At 37.9% G+C, this 21099-nt stretch overlaps 1 protein-coding gene across 1 annotated transcript in view; it reads right to left on the reverse strand.

Annotated features, from left to right (window-relative positions):
* Positions 1-21099, reverse strand: part of LOC149807007 (elongator complex protein 3) — a 71277-nt gene that overhangs the window by 12562 nt on the left and 37616 nt on the right. The window contains exons 9-13 of the mRNA XM_089960581.1: positions 12485-12565; positions 7401-7481; positions 5450-5576; positions 4022-4094; positions 3391-3511 (exon numbers count right to left, since the gene is read on the reverse strand). Coding sequence (XP_089816707.1) covers positions 3391-3511; positions 4022-4094; positions 5450-5576; positions 7401-7481; positions 12485-12565 — 483 coding nt within the window. The remainder of the gene's footprint in view (positions 1-3390; positions 3512-4021; positions 4095-5449; positions 5577-7400; positions 7482-12484; positions 12566-21099) is intronic.

A 21099-nucleotide genomic window follows, 5' to 3' on the forward strand; every position in this document is an offset into this window, starting at 1 on the left:
TCGGAATTTTGTTTTCCAACTTAACACCCAAAAACAATTGCAGAGGTTGCTTGGGCAGTAGCTACGTTACTAAATTGCAGAATAGGAAACAGCAGTATGAAATGCATGATCACCAAACCTATACCATCAGCTTCCTTGAAGGGAAGATTGTCAGGACCCCATGGTCTTCTCTATGCATGCTTGGGAACACGGGCAGGGTCTTGCATTTTTGTTCCGGTCATTGTGTTACTGGAGAAGAGAGAAAGTGCATGACCACTTTTTGATTGCCCAGTTCTAGGCTGTGAAACCTGAATGTGTCATTAGAGCCTGAGAACCATCTGATCTGAACTGGAGATAATATGGCTCAATTGAAAGGGCATGCAGTTCACTAACCATGCATACCAAGGCTAGCATTGTCAGAAAGCATGCCTTGTAAGACAGCGGCTCTGGCTAAGGGCTCTAACTTGTCTGAGTTGAACTAAGTCAGAACCTATGAACAATTCCATTCGAAACAAAGTAAATGATTTTGGTATATTCGGGTCAAAGTTGGCCAGCATGTCTGATATATCTTGTTGTGGCCAATACTCACTCTATCTAAGTCTGAATATTTTGGAAATCATGCTGGCCTTGGCCTTGTTGTTTTGGGGTTTGATGTCATTTCTCAGCACAAGATAGGCTATAGCTGGTGGAAGAACCCAAGAAAACCTCAGTAAGGACCACCCTCCCATGGGAAGATACTGGCAGCTTTTTCACATATCAAGATTGGCCAAGATTGAGACTTGAACCCATGCAGACAGAGGTAAGATAGCAGTGATTGATAAAGATGAACGCTTTAGACCACTTGGCCACCTGGGGCCCTGAAATCATGCAATGATATTCCTTGATAGTAACAGATGTTAACCTCTTCTTCCTGATAAAGCTAGAGAAAAAAATTGGCAAGTTGAGAAATCTAATATATTCCATTGGACCCTGTTGTTGTTTCTGCATCAGTGAGCCAGCAGTGCCATCTGCATGCAATTCGTATCTTAGGGACATGAATGAGGCTGGCATGGGTCACAAACTCCATACCGATATGAAAATGTGTTGACAGGGGTAAAAACCCTATTTCTCCCAATTTACTACAAAGCCCAGATGGGTGAAAAGGGAGATGAAGTTGTTCGTTTCCTGCAGCAAACAAAACCTAATAATATCATCCAGGTATATACAAGTCAATGTTGATGAGATCCTGAACAAGGAGACAATGCAGTTGTTTGTGAGCATCCATAGATGGAAATTCTGGCTGAAAGTCAGACCTTGAAAATGATACATTGTTCTTTTAAAGGCAAATCAAAGTAACCTGTGCAATGCTGGATGTATAGGGACATGAAAGTATGTGTTAGTCAGATCCTGACTGATTGCAAACTCCTCCCTCTTGATGGAAAGGCAAAATGATCATGATATCTCCATCTTTAACTTTGATGCTAACATGTATCCACTTAGCCTGCTGAGACCTACCACTGGTTTGAGTTTGCCACTGGATTTAGGTGCCAGAATAAGCCTTGAATAAAACCCTGAAGAGTCTGGTCTGTGAACTCTCTCCACCTCCCACTTGGTTTACAGCCATGTGAAACTGAACTGTGGTTAAACCAGCTTTTGTTGAGTGAAGTGAGACCACATATCCCTCTGCCTCTGATCTTCTCTCTTCTGGCAGAGAATGATGACATAAAAAAGGTGGTAGGGGTAAGGAGTACTGGAGGAAAACATCTTGTGTGAAGAAGCCATAATGACACAGCTCATGAAAGATGTTCTACACTGTATTTGCCTTGTGCTATGTGGACCATCAAGTCCTATTCTCCCTGCTTGCTTCTTTTGGCCAGATGAAAGATCACCAACAAGGCCAGCACTTAAGTCACAATGAACATCCTATGAATGAACTTGTAGCACACTGGTGTTGGCATCTGTACTGCTGTACTGTTTTTATTGGCACCTGGAATATACCAGATGCACATGTCCAAGTGTTAGCTATATCAGCATACAGAATAAGACATCAGTAACAGGCTTCCCTGCCCACAAAAAAGTCTTAGAATTACCCAGGTTCTGGATTTTGTCAAAGAGATGAACTAAAATCTCTGTAATATTAGTAGATTGCAGGAGGTGAAAGAAAGGATGTTCTTTCTTGTCATCAAAATCAACCAAGGCCATCTCAAAAACAGAGGTGGTGGGCAATGGGTTGCCATTAAAATTCCTTAAATGTCCTTCACAACATACCAAGTGGCATAGAAGCAGTAGTACAATTGTTCCTAGGTTTTGGTTGTTGTTTATCAACTGAAACAACAGTAATGTCAGGCCCAGTGACTGTGCTGGGGGCTGGGCAAGCAACAAGGCTGGAAAGTTGTAAGGAAAGTCAGATGGGTGGTTGGGAGGCTGGTAGAGCAGTGGGCTGAAAATTACCAATCCCCACATAGTTCCAAGGAAGCAACACCATAAAAAAACTTATCTCTGACTGCTCTGGATGCTTGGTACACCAGATTTCTGGACTGGATTGTGGGCTACAAGGACAGCAGTGTGAGCCAATGACAACTGTTAAGAAAAATCAGCCAGAACACTTTTTTGCCCCACGTGCTGTGTCTTACAGGCCCAAAAGTGAAGCTGGGGGACTTATACCCACTGGACTGAGAAATATCGAAGAACAATCTCCCAGCCATTCCAATGCTGTATTGGAAGTGGAGAGTCATTGGATGAAAGTAAATGTGCTGTCATCTCTGTAATCAATCTCCACATGTGTAATTCCTGGAATACATATTAGAGTGGTGTAGCATAGATGCATCCAGTGCTAACATGTTGTCTTTCTCTAGCTGCATGGATGTGATGATAGCTAATGGAATGGCCTCCACCATACTCACAATAAAAGATGATTTTATGTGTAGGTTTAAGAAATTGTTCTTAAATGATTTTCACTGTCTTTCTATCTCACACCTTCACACTTTACTGGAAGGCCAAAGTCCAAGTCCCCAGTAACTAAGAAATACAAATACTGCAAGCTGCTGTCAATGTATACGTAGTAGAAGTGAGGCAAGAGATGTGATCATGTTTGCTAACTTAAAACATCTTGCATTTTGTGCATCTGGTTGCCATTGTGTTCTAAAAAGATAATTAAATGAAGAACATAATAACAACCTGAAATGGAAAAATATAAACAGCAGCACCCTAAATAATAATAATACAAAATGACAAAAATAAAAAAAATTCAACATGTGCAACTTGCCTGGTGTAATGAATAATATCCAATAAAAATCACAAATAATGTTACAAGTCCTTTACATAAACCTTAAAACACAACATTACACCACACATATTGGTGGATAGCTCAAAATAAAAATCTTGAAGAACTCACAGAAGCAATGCAGGATAATGTTGGTCATATTGACTTACCGCTGAACTCTATAAACCCTTGTCCAAGGTGGTACCAAGGCTAACACTTTGGCTATCAGGTCAACAAGTACACTGGGGGGATAACTCTTGTATCTCCCTGTCTTCCACAGCTCATATAAACCTGAACAGAAATATATATGAAACATGTTAATACTAAATTTCTCCATGGCCGATGTTCCTCTTCCGAAATGGAAATCATCTTGTAAATGACTATATGCATACATCATGCTTTCTAAATACTGAATACATGGCCAACTTTTGCTAAATTATGGTTCACAACAATAGAAATATGAAGATGTTAAAGAGTGAAAACTATCTTGATGCCCCAGTACTCTTGTAAAAAAACTGACACTCAACTGTAATGGTAAAGTTACCAATTAAATTATTATCATATGGTCCACAATATAAGTGTAGCAATAAACATCAACTGGTAAATTTGCCAACTAGTTTCACTATTAAATACACATACATGAAGATATATGTATCTTAAAAAGCCAGGATTTACTCTCTGTAACTGCCTTAACTGGTCCTGTATGGATAGAAAACTGTGGTAGATCTGCTATCATCAACAATTATCCATTTGCTCATGATGTACTGACACCAAATAGAAAATATGAAGCCAAGATCTCACCTGTCCCTCTAATCACAAGAGTGGGGTAAATTTTCAGTCCATCTGCCCTGAAAGCTGGATTTTCGAAGAATTCCTGAAAAGAAAACAGTTCTGTAAATTTTACGTTAACAAGTGAGGGCGCATAAACAGCTTTTTTTCAGTATGTATGTACGCATGTAAGTAATATGTATGTATGTATGTATGCATGTATGTATTTATCTATGCATGTATCTATGTATGCATGCATACATGCATGTATGTATGTTGTTATTGCAGGGTTTAATGCCATTTTTCAGCACACAATAGGCTATACATGGTGGCCAGTATTAATGGTGGAGGAAGAACCCAGGAAAACCCGCTGAAAGAACCACCGACACACGAGAAGCTACTATCAAGCTTTCTCACATACCCACACTGGCTGAATCTGAGACTCAAACCCACACAGACAGAGGTGAGATGGCAGTGATCTGTAACAGAAAGCACATTAGACCACACAACCATATGTCTGTGTGTGTGTGTGTGTGTGCATGCGTGTGTGTGTGTATGTATGCATGCATGCATAAATTAAAGGCACATTAAACTTATATCTTGATGCAACCAGAACCTCCTACACCTTATCTGAGCAAAAATATTCACTTATATTTATTATAATTTAAGTATTGCTAGAATGTTTCAATAATGACTGAGGGTTAATTAAGACTATCAGTTTCCAACGAAATTCCATCATCTAAAATTTTGTGCAAAAATTAATGTCAGAATGCTGTCAGCTTTAGTGATGAAAAACCAATGAAATTTAAGTCTTCATCCTTCATTGCCCAGAGTCAATTGCTTCAATTGTCATCTGTACCAACTTGCCTACTAAATGGTGTCATCTGTTAAACTGTCACCAGTAAAGTTTATATGGCCTGATTTCAACATTAAACTCACCATTAAAGTTTATATGACTTTGTTTAAACTTTTACTAATGGTTAGAGCATTCATCTCAGATGCAGGAGGTCATGGGTCTGATCCCCATCCGAGTCATACTAATGAGTTACAAACATGGTACTAACAGCTGCCTTGCTTGGCGCTCAGCATTAAGAGGTTAGTGTTAGGACTGGTCGGCCTGGTGTCAGGATAATATGACTAGGTGGGACATCATGCTACATGTCTGCAGCATGATGCCCCAGTGCTAGACATCACTATAAACTGCCACACTGCAGACATTGTAGCGATATGACTGACAAATTGTTAAAGCTACATTAAAAGTCCAAATCACATACACACACATATAAAGAAAACCAAACAGATACAGAACATATAATATAAAAGCTTGTCTAAACTTAGTCACATACCGAAAGACAAATTATAAATATGAAATACTGTACAATAGTAACAAAGTAATAAATCTTTCTAAAGACATCATTGCAACCTAAATCAGGGAAGAGAAGAATGCCATGTTCTACTCACAATGAACTGTTCTATGTCTCTCTCCAGGCCAACATTAGGCAGGTCAGGCATCATATGGGCCACAACCTTAAAACCAGCATCTTTAGACATCTGAAATGATTCAGACACTGCACGGACTGTATGTCCTCTGAAAGAGAGAGAGAACAAATTGGCTTCATCTATTACATATATCATTCCCTTGGTAAGCTTGTACCCTGAGTGTTTTGCACATCTATAACTTGGAATCCTGCGTGTACCCTGATGAACTTCTAGTTCTGTTGACAATCGCCTAATGACAAGAGTACTGTGAATAGCACATTATATGTCCACCTCATATTTAATAGTCCTCAATATAGCTTTTCTTCTTTTAGACAGTGACCTTGATCTTTGATTCCAGATTATATAGGCTTCTTTCTTACCCTAAGTGTAAGTCATCCACAATGTTTGGTCCAGGTCTGTGATATAGAGCTATGTTATTGTGCAAAAACAATTTTTCTGCCTTCCGACAGCAAATTTAATAGACTTCTTTACCCAGTGCAAGTCCTTCAGAAAGACAAGTTGAGGTATGTGATGTAGAACTAATGTTATTGTGCAGAAACCATTTTTCTTCTTTCAGTCAGAACCAAAGTGACTTTGACCTTTGAGATGATGAGACCATGGGCTCTACCTTACTCCTTACAAACCATCCACAGAGATCGATAACTACTGTTGATGAAGAACCTGAATTCTTCTTCCTCTTCTTCTTTCACTGTGATGTTTGGTTTGCTTTGGTGTCTTATGTCACTTGAGTTATTGTTCAGAAACCATTTTCTTCTTCATTTGATATGATATTTGGTTTGGTTTGGTTTGGTTTTGGTGTTTTATCACACAGCAACACAAATATTTTATCTAGTGCCTTGCCCATGGTCACAATATGGTTGCCAACTCAGGTTGATGGTGGGATTCAAGCCTGTAGACTTCTGATCTTGAGTCTGGCATGCTAACGATTGAGCCACTTCAGATCCCCCCTCCAGTAGTTGTCTCTTACAAAATGCAAAGCAAAACGTACCTTTCAGAGTTCATAGGAAGTCACTATGATGCATACTATATGACTTTCAACAGGAGTAGTGTGAATGATATATTATACACCCACATTATTTTAAACAGTTATGAATGTAGTCACAAGCATGGCATAGCTACCTCTGGGCATTAACTAATGGGTCACAGTGACCTTTACCATGACCCTTTAATCCTAAATAAAAGGTTTTTACCTAGATCAAAAATAATATCAATAATGAATTGTTTGCAATAAGATTGGATGGAATGTCAGTTATCATGTAGTAACTAATTGCTTTTATTTTGGGTTATTGTGACCTTGCCTTTAAGCTGTCTAACATGACATCAGTAGCCTAGTTTCTTCACAGACTGGCAAACAATTCTCAAAGTTTGGTGCCATTTATAGTGTGCAATCAAAGTTATTTTACTTAATCGTTTTGCCATTTGTCTCTGTGACCTAAACCTTTAGCTCTGACTCCCAAGTTAATAGATTTCTTTCCTGCTTCATTTGCAAGCCATCTACAGAGATTAATAAGGAGTGTGATCTAGAACAAAACTTACTCTGGAATTTTTTTTTATTTATGTGACTTTTGAACATGATGGTCCAAGATCTTTCAATCCCAAAATCAAAAGATGTATTTCTTGCCCCAAGCACAAATGATCCACGAAGTTTGGTAATGTTAAATGGTCTAAAACTAAAGTTATTGTGCAGAAACCAGTTTTTACTTTTAATCAGAGACACTGACCTTTGACTTTTTGAACCCAACATCGACAGTCGTCTTTCTAACCACAACTGCAACTGATGCACAAATCCATATATTATATAATGAACAATGGAACATACAACAAAGAAAATACAAACTGATGATAAGTACTTGGCTATTTTATGTCATGAACATGCAGCATTTACTAAATCTGTGAAAATAATTAAACTGACCTGTTTGTATCTCTGGCCACATCCTCATACACACTCTGTACTCCAATCTCAAGACGGGTGCAACCATAATTCAGCATGTCACTGAAACAAATCAGAGAGAGCACTTGCTGAACTAGTAAACAAAATTACAAATCGGCTTGGTGCACTGCTTTTTTAAATTATGAACAAAGTCCCAAGTTTTCCTGTGATTGCTTGCCTGAATGAAATGTGCTTAATGACAAATGCAAAAACAGTTCACCAACAAATCTGGGTCAACAGGATGCTCTCTGTTAAAATTTATTCCAATGCTGTTGATTGTAAATGTTATAAAAACAGCTGTTTCATGTTATTTTTAAAATTTTGTGTATGGTCATTCATATTTGACAACACATTAGCATTATTTGTCAGTATTAAAAGACCTCTATGCCAGAATGTTTTCTGTCATAACTGGTCAAATTCTGTTTAGCATTTTTTTTTTCTTCAAATAAAGTTGTGTAAATGGTTTTCCATTTTTAGTAATGGTGGCAATGACTGACAGTGGATCATCATCATTTTTAGAAATCTGAATGGCCCTCAGATACTGTCAAATTTGGTCAAATTTTGTTGAGCAGTTTTTGAAAAGGCATTAGTAAAGGTTCATCAATTTTTACAAACAGTGGTCATATCTGAGACAGGATACGCATCTTTTGTATATATCTAAAGCCCTTCATACCAAGATCAACTCTTGTCAAATCTGCTCAAATTCTACAGAGTGGTTTTTGAGAAGTTGTTCAAAGGTTTACCATTTTGGCAAAAATGATCACATCTGAATTCAAACTGTCATCAGTGGTACAAATCTTGAGTTTTTATGACAGGGTACATTTCCTTACTGCCTAATGAGCTTGTGGTTATGTTCTTTGCCATGTATCATCCAACAACCATCAGAAACTGCTTGACCTATTTGCATGATTTTATAGGATGTATTCCAGCATCAAGGCCTTTCATACTTTTTTACTCTGGATGCCATTCAAGGAAAGCAATTTGGCACAGAGGGCTTTTAATTTTATAAGCTCTATGGCCTTCATTACTAAAAACAGCAAAAACTTCAAATGTCTACTTCTCAAAAACTCCTCAACATAATTTGATTATAATTTACAGCAAGCATCCTGAGACAAACAGTTTTCAAAGCTTTAAAAAATGTAGCTGATATTTTATCAGCTATGGCAACCATTACTAAAATAATTTTAAGAAACTTTAAACAGCTTCTTAAAACTGCTCAACAGAATATAATTAAATCTGGCAGAAAGTAGTCACTATTACTAAAAATAGAAAAACCTTTAATCAGCTTCAGATCTCCAAAAGTGCTCAACATAATTTTACCAAATTTGACAGAAAACATCCTGTTTTATATCAATTATCCCACCATCAAATATATCTGCTATTAATAAAAACTAGAAAAACCTTTGAACAACTGCTTAAAAACTGCTCAAAAGAATTTAAGCTAATTTGACAGAAAGCATCCAGGCACAGAAGGCTCTTAAATTTGTACCAATAAACAATCTGCCATCAAATATGTCCTTGTAACTAAATATAAAAAATAAAATAATAAAACCTTTAAACAACATCATCTCAACAAACATGCCTTGAAAGGACTGGCACTTTTCTGTCTACTGACATTATTGGGCCACAAGATTTTCAAATTAGCCACTGTGGCAGCCATAAAGCACATAGCGATGTCACCATTTTCATTTAGGATGAATTAGACACCAGTAGAACACTTTTAGTGAAAATGGCATGTTGATATGATCATCCATTCAGAAGAGTTAAGAGACAAGATTTTCAAAATGCATCATGGCAGCCATATTTGAGGTCAGGTAAGCACCATTATCATTCAGGACCTACAAAATATCATGATTAGTCTTTGGTGAAAACCACACGTAGATATGACTTTGCACTTAGGAATAGCAACAGCAAGATTTTCAAGACTGCTGCCATAGTGGCAACACTGTATGTCAGATCAGCACCTTTTTCATTTAGTACCAATGAGACATTTTAAGAAATTTTCTGTTAAAAAAAAAACAATGATGAAATGACTTTTTAGGATGAGCAACCACATGAATTTCAAGCTGGTCACTGAGGTAGCCATACTGGACATCAGATGAGCACAATTTTTCTATAAGACTAAATAAACACCATCAAAAAATGGGGACATATTGACAAACACAAAACAAAGCACCTACTTTATAATCGGCTTTACACATGTATGCTGCATGTATATTGCTCATGGGAATAATTTGAAAATATGCTTCCCTTATCTGAGTACATGACCAAACTTTGTTATTGGCATTAACAGCCCAATGAACACAGCATGAGTTCATTTTACAACATGATGGTTACAATCCCAAACAAGACTAAGAACTAATAAGTAAGTGACCCAAGCCAAAGTCTTAATGAATATGCAAGTGACCCAACATGGAAATACAATTCTAGAAGATCGGGTATCTAACTTCTGTTTTAAAAACTTTATTTTTTTTCTTGATACCAGTAAATTAATATTTTCAATAAAATATACTTGTCTCGAAGTTGAAGCACTTTTTAAGAACTATGAAGTATTTTCATGCAAATTTCCAGTACTATTTGAAACTGACCTCAACTTCAAGCATTTTTCAAGATAGCCACCAAAATTCAAGCACTTTTCAAGATTGTACAAACCTTGTCAATTGCTATTGTGATACAAGTACTTACAGTAGAACCCATCTTGAAAAATTACCTTTTCTACCAAACATTCTTGGTCTCTCAAGACAGATGGTCTCCCATGACTAGGTCATGACACTACATAAGGAATTTTTGAAATGAGAATCTAGACTCTCAAACTCTCAAAGCAGGTGGTCTCTCATGGCAGTGGTCTTTCAAGCCAGTTCTTACTGTAATCTGAACTTACCTGATTGGTTAATAAACCAGTGATCTAATGTTACCTAATGTGTTAATGCAGGCAAGAATCTGGCCTTAAGTAATGCATTTGCTCAGGCAGTAATCTGATCTTACCTGATGAGTTAAATGCAGTAAGTAATCAGGCCTTACCCTGTCGTGTTAACAATGGCAGCAATCTGGCCTTATTCTGTTGTGTTAACATTGGTAGCAATCTGTCCTTAACCTACCATGTCATCATTGGCAGCAATATAGCATTACCCTGCCATGTTAACATTGGCAGCAATCTGGCCATACCCTGTTGTGTTAACATTGGCAGCAATCTGGCCCTACCTTGTTGTGTTAACATTGACAGCAATATGTCTTTACTTTGTTCTGTTAACACTGGCAGCAATCTGTCTTTACCTTGTTGTGTTAACATTGGCATCAATCTGGCCCTTAATTGTTGTGTTAACAATGGCAGCAATCTGGCCCTACCTTGTTGTGTTAACAGTGGCATCAATCTGGCCCTACCTTGTTGTGTTAACACTGGCAACAATCTGGCCCTACCTTGTTGTGTTAACACTGGCAACAATCTGGCCCTACCTTGTTGTGTTAACACTGGCAGAAATCTGGCCCTACCTAGTTGTGTTAACATTAGCAGCAATTTGGCCTTACCTTGTTGTGTTAACATTGGCAGCAAATCTGGCCTTACCTTGTTGTGCTAACATTGGCAGCAATTTGGTCTTACTTTGTTGTGTTAACATTGGTAGCATAACATTGGTAGTCATCTGTCCTTACCCTACCATGTCATCATTGGCAGCAATATGGCCTTACCCTGCCATGTTAACATTGGCAGCAATCTGGCCGTACCCTGTTGTGTTAACATTGGCAGCAATCTGTCTTTACCTTGTTCTGTTAACACTGGCAGCAATCTCTCTTTACCTTGTTGTGTTAACATTGGCATCAATCTGGCCCTTAATTGTTGTGTTAACAATGGCAGCAATCTGGCCCTACCTTGTTGTGTTAACAGTGGCATCAATCTGGCCCTACCCTGTTGTGTTAACACTGGCAGCAATCTGGCCCTACCTTGTGGTGTTAACACTGGCAGAAATCTGGCCCTACCTTGTTGTGTTAACATTAGCAGCAATTTGGCCTTACCTTGTTGTGTTAACATTAGCAGCAATCTGGCCCTACCTTGTTGTGTTAACATTGGCAGCAATTTGGCCTTACCTTGTTGTGTTAACATTGGCAGCAATCTGGCCTTACCTTGTTGTGCTAACACTGGCAGCAATCTGGCCTTACCTTGTTGTGTTAACACTGGCAGCAATCTGGCCCAACCTTGTTGTGTTAAACATTGGCAGTAATCTGGCACTACCTTGTTGTGTTAACAATGGCAGCAATCTGGCCATACCCTGTTGTGTTAATATAGGCAGCAATCTGGCCATATATTGTTGTGTTAACATTGGCAGCAATCTGGCCCTACCTTGCTGAGTTAAAATTGGCAGCAATCTGGCCCTACCTTGTTGTGTTAACATTGGCAGTAATCTGGCCTTACCTGATGAGCTAAAGTGGGCAATACTCTAACCTTACCTATTTTGATGCAGGAAGGAATCTGGCCCCATGTAATTCATTCACTTGGGCAGTAATCTGTCCTTACCAGATGAGTTAAATAAAAAAGTAATCTGGCCTTACATGATGCTTTAACATAGGCAGCAATCTGACCTTACCAGGTATACTTATAAAGGCATTAATTTAGCCTTTCCTGACAAGTTAAATGCAGACGAGCATCATAGATTAGACTTACCTGACATGTTCACATAGGTATCAATATGGCCTTGTCAGGAATGTATATGTAGGCTGTAATTTAGCCTTCCCTGATGTGCTAAATGCTGATATATAATCTGGTACCTGATGTGCTAACAGAGTCAGCAATCTGGCCTTTCCTGGTATGTTTATGCAGATAGTAAGATGGGTTTACCTGGTATGTTTATGCAAATAGTAATAAGAGCTTACCTGATCTGCTTATCCTGATATGTTTAGCAGTTATTAATCAGGCTTTACTGTTGTAGACAGTAATCTAGCCTCACAAGATGTGTTACTGCAGGCAGAAATCAGGTCTTACCTGTTGGTGACAGTATTCTAGCCTTGCAAGATGTTTTCCTACAGACAGTAATATGGCCTAAACTGGCAGTGTCTGAAGAATAATCTGGTCTTACCTGATGTGTTTGCGCAGGCAGTAATCAGGCCTGGTTTCTATTGTGATTCCTATACATTTAGTTCGACTCCTCTCTGAGTACCTGTCAAAGAAAGCAAACCATTTAGGTAAATGTACATTTCACCAAACCAAAATATGATTTGAAACTACTAAGCTGTCATATATGTCTTACAAAATCTTGAGCTGATATATTTACATATTTAAAATTACATTCAAAAATGTGTCCACAAATGGGATTTCATTAAAATCATTTGCAATGTTTCTATTTATTTATTCTATTTTACAGTACTCCAATAAAGAATAATCTCATTTCAAACTATTCACGTGATTAAAACATAAACATCTTAAAAATATGCAGCTTTTCATTTAGTTGTTTGAAGTGAGAATAGTCTTCTAACTAAAGATTTTAAAATGTCACCAGGGACTGAAACGAAAGAAAGTTAAGTTTTTTTCCGATTCAATGTTCACCAGTCAAGTTGTTTGGATTAGATCCTTCTATTCCTTTCCAAAATATTATGAAAGGTTTATTAGCAGTCTAGTCTCACTGAAAGTCATAACTAGCATTAAGTTTTTATGGTGGCTTAATGCAACACAAGAAGAAACAATGGAATTATGTGTTTCCAGCTCCCATCTTTGATAAGGATCTTTTCAGATTAAAATGATCTTAACCTTGTTTAAGAGTCAGGAGATTATGGTGCACTGATATTTCAATGTATAGCTTCCTGAGTCTAGAATCCAAGTGTTAGAGCTATCCCTCCCTTTATAAAGGAAAAAACCCTCTTCCAGATAACCTTCCCTTGCCACCAACAGGTGGTTACCCTTGTACATTATACTGTTCAAGCTTCAGCAAACATCACTGAGGATGCCAACACTTGCAGGGCAGTGGGGAGGGCTTTACAGTAATGTGATCAATTAAATATTCTCTGAGAAACAATTTACTATACAATATACTTTGTCAACTGAATACATTATCTATACCATACAATATCTTTTGTCAACTAAATACATTACCTATACCATACAATATCCTTTGTCAACTGAATACATTACCTATATCATACAATATCCTTTGTCAACTGAATACATTACCAATACCATACAATATCCTTTGTCAACTGAATACATTACCTATATCATACAATATCCTTTGTCAACTGAATACATTACCAATACCATACAATATCCTTTGTCAACTGAATACATTACCAATACCATACAATATCCTTTGTCAACTGAATACATTACTTATACCATACAATATCCTTTGTCAACTGAATACATTACCTATATCATACAATATCCTTTGTCAACTGAATACATTACCAATACCATACAATATACTTTGTCAACTGAATACATTACCTATATCATACAATATCCTTTGTCAACTGAATACATTACCAATACCATACAATATCCTTAGCAGTAGAGAGGGTGAACAGACCACTTAGGGGAATGGTCACCCTTGTGTTTTACCAAAAAAAATAGTGACCACTCATAGAGGTCAATTACCACGTCTACGATTATTGTTTGTCCCAAACAGAATTGTAGACGCCCCTCTCTGCTGCTATCAATATTGGGAATCATCATCTGAATCATGGGAATCTTCATCTGTTTCATCTTCATCTGAATCTTCGGAATTTGTTCTATGTTTCAAGTAATATTCAAGTTCTGATGGTGGTTTTTCTATTTTTGGATTTATGTTCTTTCTTTTTCTGTAATAGTTCATCAAACTTCTGTATTCCTCTTCTGCTGATATTAATTAAATTATTATGTTATAATAAAATGATACATCCAGAATCTCATACTGCAAGAACAGCACGAGAACGATTAGAAACAATTAAAAAATTTCTTCCTGTCAGAGACTCATTTAGAAAAAATCTGCAAGCGCAGCAAGAATCAAAAGTTGAGTACGAAGAAGACACTAAAAAACTATTTAAACCCGTCACTGCAGCTACTAAGAAAGCTGCAGCGGCTGTTGAAAAAACTATATGGGGAGATATTGCGGAGGAAGATGAGAAGAGGAAAAAGGGTATTTTTCCGGTATTAGAACAAACTGCAGCGCAGGCTGAAAAAATAGCAGCGAGAACTAAAAAAACAAAGAAGATTTTACGAGACCTTCCAATTGACATAGCCGCAGCTCAACCTCCACCTGTTGATGAGGAAATACTTGAAGGTATTGAAGAACTTCGTACTGAAGTCGCCGATGTGAGAAAAAAACTTGCATCTAAATCCAAACCAGTAAGAGAAAACGTAGAATTAATTGCAAAATTTAACGAAGGAGTTGTTGAGGAAATTAGAAAAACTGAAAGAGAGAGATTACCTGAAGCAATATTAAATAGTATATCTAATAAATCTAGTATTTTAAAACCCCGTTATGAAAAAACAAATGATGATAATTTCATTAAATGGATATATCGCGTATATTACAACAAAAAACAAGCTAGAGGTTCAGAATTTGAAGGACTTAAAGAAGAAGTAAAAAGACTTTATAGAGAGAGACGGGAACAACTAGAACAAGGAGAGTCCTCCCAGTATCAGCTTCCTCCACCTCTGCGACAAATAGAACAACAACAATCTTCTTCGCCACAGCAAAGGTTGATGTCGGAAATTAAAAAGGCTAAAGAGTCACTTAAATCACCCTCCTCGAAGAAAATTCCTGCACCGAAAATGACATTTACACCGACAGGTTCACCGCGTGGATTTCGAGAAGGTTCACCCCTGGACACCACTGAAGTACCTACTCCGGTAATGCAACCACCACCTCAAGATGAACCTAAAACAGGATCTGGTTTATGTCCTGATAATATCATCAATGATGTGTCACGGTTAGAAGTTCTCATAGGAGGAAAACGTGCCGGAAATAATTCACCAGAAATAACCAATGAAGCAGCTGATATTTGTCGGCGACTATTTCAAGGTGGTATCATGGATATTGGCGTTTACCGAGAACTTATTGATGAGCTCGTTGATGACTAGTTGTTAGATAAATGGTAAATAAAATAAGATGATTGTGCATGATAATCATCGTAAACCCACACAGGTTAGAGCGGTAAACTCACGATTACCAATCTATAGTGTTATTTACGGAGATGGACTTGGTGATGTCATTCGGGGATTATTCACGAGGATAGCTCCAAAAGTAGCACCTGTTGCAAAACAATTATCGATGAAGGCTATTGATATTGTTCGTGATAAAGCTCCTGGTGCAATTGTCAATGTTGCTGGTAAGGCGTTCTCGGCGATCAAAGAAAGACTAGCACGATTATTGCGACGAAAACAACAACCACCGGTGAAACTGGCAAGTACTGAGGTGATGCCTGCAGATGTTAGTAAAATAATAAATCAAGCTGCAAATCAAAAACTAGCGGCGTTAGCAGATCAAGGACTCGGTGAATCTGGAAATAATATCTCAAGTTTGATATCAGGAAGTGGAACTTCCCGAGGTGGAACTTTCCGGCGGCGGTGATCAACGTGTTAGACGAAAAATAATTATAATAAAATGTTCAAGCGCGTGTCCGACACAGCATTTGATATGGAAGCACCCGTCCTTAAGGATGAATCTGTACGTGATTATCAATTTTATTCCTATGACGCAAAACAACCAGATCAACGTGGAAGAATTGAACTACAAGTTCATGACACAAGTAGATACTTTTTACCCGCTGATGCCTTTCTTGAGGTAGAAGGTACAATTATAAAAACGGATGATACTAATTACTTAGATCCAGTAAAAATTGGTTTTGTCAACAACGGGATCATAGCATTATTTAGTGGCGCCACATACATGACTGATGGAAAAAATATTGAATCAATTCAGAATGATGTCGACGTTGCTACAACAATAATTGGTCTGGCGAGATATTCTGATGATTATACAAGATCAGCAGGTCCCACAATGATGTTTGTGAAAGATAACTCCGATAACCCTGAAAGTGATCCGTACAATATAAGACGACCAAGAAATGATGCCGATACCGCTGATGCTCCTGTGTGGCCAGTAGTTCATGGTTCTAATGACAATTTCAACTTGGGATTTGCAGCACGTAGAAATATGTTGCTAGGAGGCAATAGAGGTTTTTCATGTACAATTCCACTATCGCATATTTTTGGATTTTGCAGGAATGTTAAAAAGGTTATTTTTGGAGCTAGACACACGGTTGTTCTTGTAAGAAAGAACGATGATAATGATGCTCTGTGGAGACCCGTTGGTGACGCTGGTAAAGTAATATTATCGAAACTTTCACTGTGGATGCCGGTAATGACTCCAACGATCGCAGAAGAACAGCGATTAATTTCTTTCATGGATGCAGGTGGTAAATCCTTGTTGTCATGGTTAACAACAAGCACGGATAGCATGCAAACTAACGTTAACGGTCAGTTTACATGGCATATAGCATCACAACAGGGTGTTTCTGCACCACGGCATATTTTTATTGCGTTTCAGAACCGTAATCGTTTAAACTCACAAATTCACTCTCATATGATATTTGACCAACTAGGTCTCACAGATATTTCTTTACGGATAAACGGACAACAGGAACCAACAGAAAATGTACAACTAAATTATGCATTAAATCACATAGGACGTGCATATCATCGTTTGATGTCATTTATGGGACGTGATCAAAATGTTGATACTGGGTTGCAAATATCACAACTAGATTTTAAAAAATTGTACCCGATTTATTATTTTTCATTAGAACATCTTGATCTATCAAAACAATCTGTCATTGATATACATCTCAAAGCAACATTAAATACCGGTGGTGTTGATTACAGAGCGATCGCGGTCATACTTAGCGACAAGGCCATGTTACTTGAAGGTGGCAGTGGTCGAATGAGGATCGTTGATGCACCGGTGGAAAATCTTTAATCGTGTTATTTAGAAAAATATATTTTATATAAAAATGTCGTATGGTCATGTTAATGTTACTCTGACTCCTGGTCAGGTAAAAAAGCTTCAATCAAAAACCGCCAACAAATGCGGAACTAAAATATCACTAAAACGAGATCAGATTGGTGGTGGTCCAAACAAATTATCGTTGACAAATAATCAGATTAAACATTTCAATAAAGCCCTAGAATCAAAAACTGGAGTTCAATTCCATCTCTCCCCGAGTGCCATCAAAGACATGGTTAAAACGGGTGGTATATTCCCATTTCTTGCGGCCATTCCGGCATTACTAGCTGCGGCTGCTCCAGCCTTAGCAAAAGCGGCCGCGTTAGGTGTTGCTGGAGGTGTTGCTGGAGCGGCGGGTAAAAAAATTTTCGAAAAAGTTACTGGTGGACGATATAACAAAAAAAAGGGACGCGGTCTAAGATTACCGGGATCTCGTTGGGGGAGAGGCCTAAGGCTTCCAGGGTCATTTCGTTAGACGTTCCATCATCAAATTTTGATTTACTTGATGCTGCTAAAAAATTAAAAATATCCGCCTTTAGAGGTGTTTTTATGCGAGATCAATTACCGAAACAACCAAACAAACTAGAAACAGGGATTATTAATCTTGACAAACGTTCCGGACCGGGTACTCATTGGGTATCATACGCGGTTGATCTGCGTGGAATTGTTTATTTTGATTCGTACGGGTTAGCTCCACCTGTTGAATTTATCAAGTATGTCGCACCACTCCATGCAACAACTAGAGGTTACAAAGTTTGGTATTCAACGCTACCCACACAAACAATGACAGATCCGCCAATATGCGGCCGTGAAGTAATTAATGTACTCGACGCTATATCAAAATCATCCAAGCCGCCACATAAAGTCGTGCACGATTATACAAGCAACCGATATGTTGCGCGTAAAGCATTTTAAACAACGGATCTTATTATAATGGTTGACATTTACGGAAGATCTTCTACTAGTAAGAAAATAAAATCCGACGTTGATCTGTCAAAGTATGCGACTAAAGATGACCTCGCTGATATTATGAACCTGGCTGGAGTTGACCCAGATGAAGTTGTTATTTTTCAAGATCGATATGGTAAACTAAAAACCAGCAATATCAAATGGAATGATATAGTCCGGCGAGTACTTGGTGCAGTTACGGATAATATTCCCGTGTTTACTGACGGTGGTAGAATCAGAGATTCAAGTATGTCACTTAAAACCATCAGAGATGAAATTGCAAAAAGTGTTGCTAATCACGTGAGAAACACCGGTGACACGATGACAGGTGAACTTAGCATGAACGGGAACAAAATAGTAGCTGTAACAGCTCCAAAATCTGACAACGACGTCACAAACAAACTATACGTCGACGACGTGGATGGAAAACTATCCACGCTACGGGCCGAGTATGACGTTCACACGGGCGCGTTTACAAGGCTTTGAAGAAATTTTCAAAAAACCGATGATGCCATAAATAAGTTCTTTGGAACTCCTTCCGTCATTGACATGAAACTCGTTGATATCAAAAGTAACCTAGACACGATCAAACGAACACAACTAGACATCCTGAGATTATCAATAAAACCAATCTGATTAAAATTCCAGCTGAAATAACTCCCGGGCATATCACAAACATCGTATGCACGGTATCATCGGGATTTGCAACATGGTCAAAACAAAATAATACCATCAAATATACCGCAACAAGCACTGGCGTGTACAGGCTATCTGTGTTTAGTGCTGCAAAATTTGAAATATTTACAACGTTTCCATGGCGTCATTCCACCGACAGGTTTTCCGGGGTTGTATCTGTTGTATTAAATATCGGAGCCGAGGAAATATTTATTCTGGAAGCAGCTGATAGGACATTAACCGCAACATCTTACTGGTGGTGTTTGGAATTTGTAGCTGAAGCACATCAATTGGTTACTGTATAAAAATATATATGGACGGTGCACAATACAGATACAATCAAGCGCGTGAATGGCAGGCGGCGCTAAAAGATCAAGTCGATCAATATACAGTAAAAGTAAAAAAATATCGACGACGATTGGTTATCGTTGATGTGATTGTTTATTCAGTATCCGCTGTTGTTGCTGGAACCGGTGTAATATTATCAGCGTTGACAACGATGGCACCAGTAGCTGTAACTATCTGTATTTCAGCAGCAACAACTATTGCAGGTGTGCTTGGTATCATCACAAAAAAAATATGTACTTGTACGAACGAAAAATTATCCGATTACACAATAAAATTACATACAGCGACGGTAGCATACTCGAAATTATCCTCGTTGTTATCAGCGAGTCTCAGTGATGGAATTATATCTGATTTCGAATTTTCAATGATAACCAAAATATACGACGAAGGTATCGGTATTAAAGATACAAGTATCAATAATGACAGAATTACTCCAGCAGATCGTGACCAACACAACTCCGCCAAAGATAACGATGATCTCGGTAAGTTCAACTAATCCTGAATTTAGTGTTAATTTTCCTACTGCAATTCCGGTAAAAGAAATAGCACTAGCACAATTACGAGTATATTACAGCTGGCCAAATATCAGATCAAAATCATTTAATGGTACACCAGCAAATAATTCACTCGTATTTACTAACAAGAACAAACCCGATGGAACACCTGACTGGGTTGTTGTTGGAATACCAACTGGCAGTTACCAGATTGAAGAGATCAGTGAGGAATTTGCGCGTAGAATAAAATCAATAACGGGAAAAGAATAAAAAATATCAATAAACGTTCATGAGCCGACGTTGTCCTCGACGATTGAAATAAACTCGCCTGATTATGCCGTTGATATTTATCAATCTTCAATCAGATCAGTGCTAGGATGGCCTGAAATTCCCCCGGTGCATAAAGGACCACCAGAACCAACTCGGGATGATTTTACGTCAAAGACCAGTCTTCGTCATGATATTAAAATGAATTCAGAATGGTTAGATTACATAGAAGTAAAACCAGGATGGAGGGGGGGAGCACCTGTATATGATCCTAGAGCTCTTTTGTATAATCTTAATGAACGTGTTATTGCTTTGAATATTGATTCTATATTTGCTTCAATAAACTTAGACCATGAAATACAAGTAAATAATTTACGTGATAGTTTTCAAGAGTATTTATTTGATTCAACATCTGCGCGCGATAATATTATTAGGTACATAGAAGTTTTAAATTATATAGTTAATTCTTCTGAAGTTATCTATAACAGAATTAGAGATATGGTTCTTAAGTCATCAAGCGATTATAAAAAATCCTTCGCAGCCAAGTACAAAATACCCGAAGCTGACATTGTAACGTTTAAGTTTCCTGATTATAATCCGGATAAATTAAGAAAATCTGTCAATGATGTCATTGATGAGTTTTTTCCTAAAATACTCCATGCATGGAGAAAACTAGCACCATATCCAACCGTTCTCAGATATGATAATGATCCACATGGCGGCGGAAGACACGTATCCCCACGGATCGTTAATATAACACCGACGGTCGCGGTCAATCTGGTTTGTGACGTAATCGATGGCAGCTATCAAATAGATCTCGGAAGATCAAATCAAGCTCAACAAGGATACATCCTGTACACGTTCACACCACAAGTTCCCCCTGGAAATTTAATCGTGCAAGAACCAACTAATCCCGTGTATTTGCGGTGTCACAATAATATGTTAACACGAATCAATTTTAAACTCACAGACCACCTTAAT

Source organism: Sinohyriopsis cumingii, chromosome 1, assembly GCF_028554795.1.
Source record: "Sinohyriopsis cumingii isolate HCF-2022 chromosome 1, ASM2855479v2, whole genome shotgun sequence".
Taxonomy (NCBI): domain Eukaryota; kingdom Metazoa; phylum Mollusca; class Bivalvia; order Unionida; family Unionidae; genus Sinohyriopsis; species Sinohyriopsis cumingii.